The 12,074-nt window shown below is 41.4% G+C and overlaps 1 protein-coding gene across 1 annotated transcript in view; it reads left to right on the top strand.

Moving 5' to 3' along the window:
• The window catches only part of pgap1 (post-GPI attachment to proteins inositol deacylase 1), a 145,028-nt gene that overhangs the window by 114,459 nt on the left and 18,495 nt on the right, over positions 1-12,074 (top strand). The window contains exon 23 of the mRNA XM_060828014.1: positions 6,101-6,236. Within this exon, the coding sequence (XP_060683997.1) occupies positions 6,101-6,236 (136 nt within the window). The remainder of the gene's footprint in view (positions 1-6,100; positions 6,237-12,074) is intronic.

Below are 12,074 nucleotides of genomic sequence, written 5' to 3'. Positions count from 1 at the left end.
AGGTGAGGAGCCCAAAACTGGACACAGTATTCTAAATGGGGCCTAACCAGAGCTTTATAAAGTCTCAGTAGCACAACGGTGCTTTTATATTCCAACCCTCTTGAGATAAATGGTAACATTACATTTCTTAATCTCGGACTCAACCTGCAAGTCAACCTTTAGAGAATCCTATACTAGCACTCCCAGATCCCTTGTACTTTGACTTTATGAATTTTCTCACCGTTTATAAAATAATTCATGCCTGTATTCTTTTTCCCAAAGTGCAAGACCTTGCATTTGATCACGTTGAATTTCATCAGCCATTTCCTGGACCACTCTCCTAAACTGTCTAATCTTTTTGCAGCCTCCTCACCTCTTCAGAGCTACCTGCCTGTCCATCCAACTTTGTATCATTGGCAAATTTCGCCAGAATGCCCTCAGTCCCTTCATCCAGATCATTAATATATAAAATCAACCCTTGCCCATGATACAATCATTCAGCTTTGTAGTACAGTCATTAAAATGAACTGTTTAAAAATCTTTTAGAGGCAGCTATCAACATTTACAACTGTAATTATGGTCCTGGCTGCATGCTACAACCAAGCAATGAGTGACAGTAAATGTATTTGCATAACAACAGCACATCGAGCCAAGGAATTTCCAAGACACTTATCGAATTTAACCCATCTTGACACGTAATTACAGAGCTATCGTGCCTCTGTGATCTTAACCTCTTCTTCTCGGCTCCTCATTGCTCCCTTACAAGCTCAAGGGCTCCGTTTCATGATCTCAGCAGAAATATTCATTTTTTGTCCAGAACTTGAGGTCCTGGTTTCAAGTTTCACTGCAGGCTTCATTAAGAGGCCAAACTAATTTTTGATTTTTAGCGTCCACAGTACTTTGTGTGTTTTTTTTAAATTATACATTCTTTACACTGTCACAAATCCTGTCCCAGTGTCTCCAGCCAATTAAGTGGTGTCAGCTAGGTCAGAAATTGACATTTACAGCTGACCCCAGAATTGGGAAAGGGAATTATTCCTTCTTTCCTGGAATGTTGGATGAGTTGCGTCCAGCTTTCGTGAGCTCGTTTGATGCCCACTGTCTCCTTTCCCACTAAGCTGACAAGTGGATTCTCACACAAGGTACAGGCACAGGGCCAAAGAGAGATTGGAGACTCTATGGATTGTTCCTCTCGGAGCAGGGAACATTCAGGGGGAGATTGAAATTGAGGCGTTTGGAGTCAGGAAGTGTGGGTCAATAAGGGAGCAGCTGTTCTCAGCAGCAGGAGGGTTGGCCACTAGAGGGACACGGGTTAAAGAGAATCAGGAAAAGAACCTGAGGGAGGAAGGGGAGAGATGAGGAGGATGTCTTATTTGAGGCAGTGAGTTGGTGTGATCTAGGATGCAGTATCTGAAATGGCAGTGGGAGCAGATTCAACAGGAACTTTCAGAAGGTGGGGGAAATCAGAAAGTACTGGAAGAGGGGGACTTTATGGAGAGCTGATGGGGGTAGGTCTGGAGGGTGTAACTGTCACTGGACCTTTCAAAGAGCTGCCCCAGACTAATTGGCTGAATGGCCTCCTCTGCAGTACTCACCAATAAAGAAATACATCCATTAAAGGGTGGCACAGTGACTCCGTGGTTAGCACTGCCCTCTCACAGCACCTGGGATCCAGGTTCAATTCCAACCTTGGGTGACCATGTGGAAATTGCACATTTTCCCTGTGTCTTGTATGGGTTTCCTCCAGATGCTCCAATCTCCTTCTACAGTCCAAAGCTGTGCAGGTTAGATGGATTGGCAATGCTAAATTTCCCATAGCATCCGGGGATGTTACGGGGATAGGGTCTGCGTTGGATGTCCTTCGGAGGGCTGGTGCGAACTGAATGGGCCAAATGGCCTCTTTCCACTCTGTGAGGATATTACTACTATAATGTTTTTAAGGGTTTGGAAGACAACATAGAAGAAAAGATAACCATCGTTGATTCGTGAAACACTTTTATCTTCATAAATACTGGGAAAAGCAGATTGGCAAAAATAGTCTGGAGAATAAATTTCTAAAATATTTTCATGATATTTTCCTGGTGCAACATATTGTGGAACCAACCAGAGATAAGCTGTATTGGGCTGATATTGTGTAATGAGGCAGGTAAATCGGTAACTCGTATTAAAGAAATCTTTCAGGGATAAAGTGATCATAAACATTTGAATTCCTTATTAAGTTTTAAAGGGATGTCATCTCTAACAAGAGTGTTGAGCTTAAAACTAATTACACAGGTATAAGGGGAAAGCTGATTAGGTTGATTAGGCAAATGAACAGTGGGAAATATTTAAAGAATAAATTCAGATTATTCAACAAAATAAACATATTCAGCAAGAACGCTCCATCTGTGGCTTACTAAGAAAGTTAAAGCTAAGTTTAAAAAAAAATTGTATTGTTCCGACGACAATATTAAGCCTGCAGATTAGGAGTGCTTTAGAAGTTAGTGAAAGGGCAACAAAAATTGATAAATATGCAAAACAAATAAGAGGTTCAACTAGCCATTCAGAAATATTTTACAGATTGTAAGAGGTTTCACAAGTGTACAAAGTGGAAAGTATCAAAAATAAAGTGATCTCTTCATGACAGAGAAATTATAATAGAGGACAAGGAAACAGCAGTGACATAATCAGATATTTTTGTCTATGTCTTCACAGGCAAAAACACAAACTGCACATTTAAATAGAGGGGAACCAAGGGGCTAATAAGACTCAGGAACATAAGGTAATAAATACCAACAGAGCAAAGGTGTAAGAGAAACCTAGCCATCTGTCTTAATTATCTAGTCAAAGAGACCAAAAGTAATGTATCTAAGTTTGCTGATAATACAAAACTAGGTGGGAATATAAGCTATTAAAAGGTGAACAAGAAGCTGCAAAAATATCCACGCAGATTAAATGAATGATCAACAAGATAGCAGGTGGGGTTTAATTTCCAGAAATGTAAGGTTATTTATTTGGTAGGAAGAACAGAAAAGCAGATTTTCATAAAAATGGAATGCCCTTTGAAATACTGATGTTCAGAGAGAGTTGGGTTCACTCTGTTTAAACAACCGAGAGTTAGCATGTACCTACAGCAAACAAATACAAAGCTAGATGGCATGTTGACCTTTGCTCTTCATTACAGAGTAATTGGAGTTCAGTAATAAAGAAGTCTAGCTGAATTGTACAAGGCTTTGGTGAACCCACACCTGGGATTTTTGGTCTCCATATTAAAGGAAGCATATTGCATTGGCGGCAGTACAGGAAAGGTTCCATAAGTCGGTTTCTGAGATGAGAGAGTTGTCCTGTGATGTAAGGCTGAGGGGATTGGGTCGTCTTTATAGTTTCAATATATGAGAAATTACTTCATTGAAACATTTAAGATTCCAAAGGGGTCTTGATCGGGTAGACCCGATAATATTTATTCTCCTGGCTTAGGAATCTAGAATGCTTTGTACAATCTCAGGTTAAGAGGTTGATCATTTAACATTGAAGTAAGGAGAAACTTCTTCACTCAAAGGATTGCAGATCTTTGAAATCCTTTCCCCCACATGCTTGTGGATGTCCCACTGATAGGATATTTAAGATTGAGATAGTCAGGCTTTTCGTACTGAAGCTGCCAACTTTCCCCAAAGAATTCTGGTAATAAACCTACATCTAAGAAGAGTTACCTTGTGACATTATTTTCATACACATATGCCCTAACTGAGCTTGCACATGACACCCAATTAGAGATGCCAAACACTTAAATGCCATTAAGAACTGCCTGCCATTGAAGAAGAGACAGGAGCTGCAAGACCAAATGACAGTCAGATTAGGAACAGTTGCTTCCTTGTCAATTAAAGCAGGCATCTCATCAAGATGGAACACAGTGCAAAACAGCCATGAACGAGCAGGGTCGGGGCATGGTTATTGCCAGCAGTCATTTGACCCACAAACCAAACTTCAGTTCTTCAAAGCTGTTACCAGGGCTGCGTGGTGAACCTGTCAGTTCTGCACAAAACCTGCACAAGGCTGCTCCGTTCTGTAGTGGGGAAGTCCCGAAACAATCACTTTATTAAACTTTAGGGACCATTAATGGTTGTCGAGTGTGCTTTGCATTCCGCTTCTTTGGAAATTGTCCCAGAAAAGGCAGGACCCAAGTTGACTGTCAGGAATGGAGATTTCCACTCTTGTCTACATCATGTTTTCAGGGAGAAAATGAGGACTGTAGATGCTGGAGATCAGAATTGAGAGTGTGGTGCTGGAAAAGCACAGCAGGTCAGACAGCGTCCAAGGAGCAGGAGAATCGGCATTTTGGGCATAAGCCCTTCAACAGGAATGAGGCTTGTGGGCTGGAGGGGCTGAGAGATAAATGGAGGGGGATAGGGCTTGGCGGGGGGAAGGTACCTGGGAATGTGTTAGGTAGATGGAGATGGGGATGGAAGTGATAGATTGGAGAGGATAGGTGGGAACGAAGATGGACTAGTCAAGAGGGAGGGGTGCCAAGTTGGAGGCTTGGGACTGGGACAAGGTGGGGGGAGGGGAAACGAGGAAACTGGTGAAATCCATATCGATCCTGGGTGGTTGCAGGGTCCCAAGGCGTTCTTCCTCCAGATGTCAGGTGGTTAGTGTTTGGCATTGCAGGAGGCCCAGGACCTGCATGTACTTGGAGTGAGAGGCAGAGTTGTTGGAGAAGGGGGATCCCCCCTCACCCACTCCCACTCCACTCAGGACATGCAGGTCCTAGTCCTCCTCCATCGCCAAATGCTAACCACTCAACACTTGGAGGAAGATCACCACATCTTCCACCTTGGGACCCTGCAACCACACAGCATCAATGTGGATTTCACCAGTTTCCTCATTACCCCCCCCCCCCCCCCCCCCCCCCCCACCTTATCCCAATCCCATGCCTCCAACTCTGTTCTTCCCTTTTGACCTGTCCATCTCCCTTCCCACCTATCTGTTCCACCCTCATCTCTGACCTATCACTTTCACCCCCACTTTCGTCTACCTTACAGATTAGATTAGATTAGGTTAGGTTAGATTAGATTGTAAATTGATAAATGGGGAAGAGTTGACAATGACAAATAAAAAAAAGTAAAGGCCTGTGTAGTATAGAAAATACATAACACTAAAAGCAGCATATACCGAGAAAGGGGAAGACAAAAACAAAAGGAGAAGGTAAGATGTATTTTTGTGAACAATGCTATGTGAGTTCAACCAGTCATGGGTCAGGTCAGCTGCATTCAGTTTGTGTGAATGAGGTTTAAACCTTTGCATTTGTCATGTTTACTGCAATAATGGAAGAATCACACAGGATAAAGGCATTGGACCATCAATATTTTATATTAATGAATCATACTGAAACTTTTCACTATCTAGGTGTGTTTTCCCTTCTGAATAAAGCTGTCAGTTTTGTGGGATGACTGAAGGAAGAGTTGTTATGGGAAGTCCTTTGCTGTTGTTCAGTCGATTGCAGTGGGCTGTTTATTTCCTACCATATTCCTGTCAACTGTTGGTAATGTGCCCTATATAAAGCTCAAGGATATTTTAGCACACCATAAATCAGTAAATTAGGTGGAATAAAACAAGGGACAGAACACAAACTATTTACAGTTCTTCATTTTTTTTTACTGGAGTCTCATGTTAGAGCTTACATTAGAGTACATCTTTCTTACTATTGAATAATTCCAACTTTTAGGATGTTGTTTGGATACAGAGAGAAGTAGGTAACTTTGACATGAATTTTAATTGCAACACTTCAATTTAAGATTCCATTGAAACCATGACAGAAAATAAGACCAAACATTTGCTTATTTTGTTTAGCCAATGTATAGATCAATTGTGAAAATTTCTATTCTCCAACTGAATTATTTCTATCAAATGCTGTGGTATACAGAACAAAATAATGTGTTCTGTTGTATCACAGATTGGGATAAAATAAACCAAGAGCTAACTTGTTAGAATTATTGAGTTTCTAAAAGGGATGTTAATAGCAAAACTTGCTTTGCAGGAAACAAAATTATTGTAAATATTTCAAGGGATAAATAAAAATTTCACTTACACTTAATTTTTACAGCTGAACACTGCTTTAGTGCATCTCATTGTTCCCATCTTGCAGGCCACGTGTCATTCAAAAGGAATATAAGAAATTAAATTTTCGAAGTTCAAGTATTATGATTGTCCTGCTCTTTATCATCTGGACCACCTGTGGTGCAGCGGCTCTTATACTTGGTTACATTCTTTATCTTGTTAAGGTAAAATGTGTTTATTGATTAGCTAGTTCATCAAATTAGACAGTTTAATGTCCATGTGGTAAAACTGGTGTCTAAGATAATTATCATCTCCTTATAATGAAATCTTGTGATACTATGTCATTTAGACAATGAAAAGTAGATATTTCCGAAAATACAACATTAATGTATTTCTTAACCAAATATTTCAAAGTGTAATACTGAAGCAAAGCATCACTTTATTCTTGTTTATGTAGCTATAAAACATGATTAATGAAGACAACTGACTTAATCCTCATATTTTCGTTTAGCAAATTATTTGTCCACTTTTTCTGAAGTGTCCAATGCAGGTTTTGTCAGATGTTAGGCTATGGATCAATGTCCAGGCATCTCCCAACCTTGATTTGATGAGAATTGCCCCATCAGTGTTTTGACCATTCAAAATTGAGATTGGCATCAATAAAAAAACTTACGGCTGTGCACCTGCATGTGGCCTAGCCGTAAACAACATTGACTGGAGCACGGTCTGCAATCTATATGTATTGAAACGTGCCTGTGGTAAAAGCGATGGCACTTTTCAACTCCTGTTCACTGACTGGCACGGACACAATAGGCTGAATGGCCTCCTTCTGTGCTATAAATATTTTATCAATGCATAAAGCTTTACCATGGTTTCCCAATAATTTTGTGGTGCTGCATCAAGTTCTGGAAATGTGAAATGGAGTGAAAATGCATTATATTATTACATTGCCTCATTTTTCATCTTGATTTCTGCAGATCAGTAACCATCTTAAAGTATTGATTAAGAGTGGGTTGACTTGCACATCATTTTGTTGTGTTTAGAATATCAGATAAAAATTAGGTCCATGTGCAATGAAAGCTTTCAGGATTATTAGGTGACAGTATGGTTATGAAAAGGCCACAGTGGTGGTATTTCTCTTGTTACTAACTGGTCATCATTTTGTTCACTTCGTGCTGCTTTGGCTCTTGTGAGCCTTTGTGCCAGCTATGAATGAACTTTAAGATTCAGTGTTTGTGGACTTAAATGTGGAAATCCCTCTAAATAAAGTGTTTGCGAAAAGAAGAGCAGCAATAAGGAAGTGCCAGGCTTAGCTGCTCAACAATTGTTTTATGTCCACAATCCATATTTGTGCACTTATATTTGCAGATAGAGGTGAAAATGCCTCACTTTGGGACACAGTTTAGACAATCTGGTAGATGTGAAAAATAAGCAATAGAATTGTCATGGGTACATGAATTCTATCTAAAATTGCATGAAGGAACATAACCAAATGATGGAAATGCAAAGGATTGCTTAATGGGTACTCTTGGTAAACAAGAAAGAAGTTCTGAGCAGTTTGATGGGAGATCACTTCAAAAGACTAAATGTTAGTTATGTTTCACAATGATGTGTTCTTTGGTGTATGCCTGACTCCTCATCCTCAGGCAAATCAAATAGTCACTCAGCAGTTTTCCTATACTGTTGTGCTATGAATGTACGGCATTGTTGTGTGTGTATTGACTACCCTAGGCATCCACTTCTATTGTCTCTGTCAAGGTCCATCATCCTGACATCATTAATTGTACTCTCTCCTACTTCGAGTCAGCATTTGCCTGAGCAGAATTTCTAGAATTTCTGTCTTTGAGCTCTATTCATGTATATATTGTTATAAAGTTTATTTTAAGTGAAATCTGAGCCATCCTTCACTTCGGGACAATATTTCACATTAGATATTATACTTAGGAATGGTAGCCTTCTATCACCTTGCCTAAGAGATCATTTACAGCCTATTTTTTTCCCTTTTAAGTAGTAATGTTGCAAAATGTCCTGATGAATGCATGATGAAAAGTTTCTCAATATTTGTTCTTTTTCAGCAATGCTCAATTTATGCTTTTCCTCGGTGCTCCTCCTTTACTACTGATTTTTACTGTGGTTATCTTTTTTTAAAAATTTGTTATCATTAATTGGTAGCCTGATCATTTCATATTATTTGAATGTTCCTTTTTAACAGTCCTGCACTTTGAAATCTAGTTCTGCCAGGTGATACTTTTTCTCAGTCAGGTCGCCACCTGTTTATATCTTCCACTTCCTTTTCAAGTCACATGGCTACTTCTACCATGCCAGGTGTCAGATCTCTCAGTGGGAGAGCATTTTGGTAAAAGTGATCACAATTCCATGACCTTTACTATACTCATGGAAAGGGATAGGAACAGACGTTATAGGAAAGTATTTAAGTGGGGGAGGGGGAATTACATTGCTATTAGGCAGGAACTGGGGTGCCTAGATGTTCTCTGGGAAATGCACAACAGAAATGTGGAGGTTGTTTAGGAAGCATCTGATGATAGCGCTGGATAGGTTTGTCCCACTGAGGCAAGGAAGGTCTGGTAAGTTGAAAGAGTCTCGGGTGACAAGGGATGAGGAACGTCTAGTCAAGAGGAAGAAGGAAGTTTACTTAAGGTTGAGGATGCAGGGATCAGACAGGGCTTTAGAGGGTTACAAGATAGTTAAAAGAATGATAACTAATAGGCATTGTTCTAGCAGCAATTCGAAGTCGTGCAAAGAATTTCAATGGAAAAGAGTCCGATCATAGTGTTAAGAAGCCTGATGGCTTGTGGGAAAGAACTGTTGCACAGTCTGGCCGTGAGAGACTGAATGCTCTGATATTTTTGTCAGATGGCAGGAGGGAGAAGAGTTTGAGTGAGGAGTGGGTGGAGTCTTCCACAATGTTCTAAGCCTTTTGGATGCACCGTGTGGAGTAAATGTCCGTAATGAAGGGGGAAGAGACCCCGATGATCTTCTCAGCTGTCCTCACTATCCGTTGTAGGGTCTTACGATCTGAGACAGTGTAATTCCTGAACTAGGCAGTGGTACTGCAGCTCAGGATACTCTCAATAACCCTTTGTAGAATGTGGTGAGGATGGTGGTGGTGATGGTGGGGGGTGTGGGGGGAGAAGGGAGGTGGCTTTCCTCAGTCTACGCAACAAGTAGAGATGCTGCTGGGCTTTCTTGGCTGTGGAGCTGGTGTTGAGGGACCAGGTGAGATTTTCCGCCAGGTGGACGCCAAGAAATTTGGTGCTCTTCACGATCTCCACAGGGGAGCAGTCAATGTCCAGTGGAGAGTGGTCGTTCCATGCCCTCCTGAAGTCAACAACCATCTTTTTTGTTCTGTCCACGTTCAGAGACAGGTTGTTGGCTTTGCACCAGCCCGTTAGCTGCTGCACCTCCTCTGCGTATGCTGACTAGTCGTTCCTGCTAATGAGACCCACTACAGGTGTGTCATCAGTAAACTTGATGATGTGATTCAACCTTTGCATCGCTGCACAGTCATGTGCAGGGGAGGTCCTTAATGAATATGTTGCTTCTGAATTTACTATTGAGAAGGACCTTGATGTTTCTGATGACAGCATGAAACAGACTAATATGCTAGAACATAATATGTTAATATGATGTTAGGAAGGAGGATGTGCTGAAAAGGATAGATAAATCCCCTGGGCCCAACGGGATATAGCCTAGGTTACTACAGGATTACTGGGCCTTTGGCGATGATCTTTGCATCTTCACTGTCCGCTGAAGTAGTGCCAGATGATTGGAGGATGACAAATGTTATTTACTTGTTCAAGAAAGGGAATAGGGATAATCCTGGGAATTACAGACTGATTAGTCTTATGTCTGTAGTATGCAAAGTATTGGAGAGGATTCTGAGAGACAGAATTTATGATTACTTGGAAGACCATAGTTTGATTAGAGATAGATTTGGATTTGGGAGAGGCAGGTCATGCCTCACAAACCTTACTGAATTCTTTGAGGATGTGACAAAACACATTGATGAATCTTAGACCAGTGGATGTGGTGAACATGGATTTTAGCAAGGCGTTTAATAAGGCTCCACATGGTAGGCTCATTCAGAAAATAAGGAGGCATGGGATACAGGGAATCCTGTCTGTCTGGATACAGAATTGGCTGGCCCATAGAAGACAGAGGGTGGTGGTAAACGGAAAGTATTCAGTCTGGAGCTCAGTGACCAGTGGAGTTTCGCAATGATTGGTTCTGGGACCTCTGCTCTCTGTGAACTTTATAAATGACATGGATGAGGAAGTGGAAGGGTGGGTGAGTAAGTTACCGATGACATGAAAGTTGGTGGAGTAGTGGATAATGTGGAGGGCTGTTGTAGGTTGCAGTGAGACATTGACAGTCTGCAGAACTGGGATGATAAGTGGCAGATGGAGTTCAGCCTGGAAAAAGTGTGAAGTGATTCACTTTGGAAGATTGAAATTGAATACAGAGTACAGGGTTAAAGGAAGGATTCTTGGCAGTGTGGAGGAACAGAGGGATCTTGGGGTCCATGTCCATAGGCCCCTCAAAGTTGCCACCCAGGTTGGTAGGGTTCTTAAGAAGGCATATGGTGTGTTGACATTCATTAGCAGGGGGATTGAGTTTAAGAGCTGTAAGGTCATGCTGCAGCTCTGTAGAATCCTGATTAAACCACACTTGGAATATTGTGTTCAGTTCTGGTCACCTCATTATAGGATGTGAAAGGTTTAGAGAGGGTGCAGAGATTTACCATGATACTGCCTGGACTGGAGGTCATGTTGTGGGAAAAAAGGTTGAAGGAGCTCGGGCTATTCCCATTGGGGCGAAGAAGGATGAGAGGTGACTTGATAGAGGTGTACAAGATGTTGAGGAGCATAGATAGAGTGGATAGCCAGAGACTTTTTTCCATGGCGGAAATGTCAATCACAAGGGAGCATAATTTTAAGGTGTTTGGAGGAAGGTTTAGGGTAGATTCTTTACTCAGAGAGTGGAGGATGCTTGGAATGCACTGCCAGCGGTGATAGTAGAGTCAGATACATTTGGGACATTTAAGAGACTCTTGGATGGGCACATGGAAATTAGTACAATGAAAGGTATGTAGGTTAGTTTGATCTCTAAGTAGAATAGAAGGCCGGCACAACATTGAGGGCCGAACGGTCTGTATTGTGCTGTATTCTTCCATGTTCTGTGTTCTGTGTGCTTTCTGCTGTTTCAAAGTGCTGAATTTTCCTAGTCCCAAACGAAATGCGAAATGGCACTAGAGTTGGGAAAATACGGCAAGATCAGAAAAGTGTGATTCTTGAAGTCAAGAAAAAGGTCCGTGAATCATGTTAGTAAGTGGTGAGAGAACAATTGTATGCGTTCATATGTCATTATTACTTATTCTCACCAAATTTAAATGCAGTTTGCAATTCTCCCACATGGTGGAAATAAACCAGACAATGTTAGTTCCCAACGTGAAAGTCAGAGCAGGTCCAGCTGACTGTTTGCTCGTCCAGCCTTCCATCACCAACAGCCTGCAACATATCAAGGCATGTTGCTTAGGCACTGACCACCTGCATCCCCATCCACAAAGGTTAGCATTGCAACAGCTTCCCCACATCATTATGGCACATCTCCAACTCATTGGCAATAGTTATCCAATTTGATGCTGGAGTTTGGAGTGCACAGATATCTTTCATTAAAATATTGCTGCCAAACCGTTTCAGTCAAATGGCCAAGTCTCACAGTCTAACGGGAATAATTCTCGTTCGAGTTCAAGGGGACTGTCATGAGTCAAGGGATCCTGCCATAGTCAATCAAATGCAGTACCTAACTTCAATCAAGGTGCTTGGACCAGATCAGTCAGCTGGTCTGGAGAGTTGGCCTCAATCCTGTAGGTCCAGTACAAACAGAATTAGCATGTCTCACTTCTTAGAGATGTACAGCACGGAACCAAGCCCTTCGGTCCAACTCGTCCATGCTGACTAGATAACCTAAATAAATCTAGTCCGATTTGCCAGCACTTGGCCCATATCCCTCGAACCCCTTCCTATTCATATACTCATCCA

The sequence above is a fragment of the Hemiscyllium ocellatum genome, chromosome 7, assembly GCF_020745735.1.
Source record: "Hemiscyllium ocellatum isolate sHemOce1 chromosome 7, sHemOce1.pat.X.cur, whole genome shotgun sequence".
NCBI lineage: Eukaryota > Metazoa > Chordata > Chondrichthyes > Orectolobiformes > Hemiscylliidae > Hemiscyllium > Hemiscyllium ocellatum.
The sequence above is the reverse complement of the archived record's forward strand: the minus strand, read 5'-3'. Positions and strand labels throughout refer to the sequence as shown.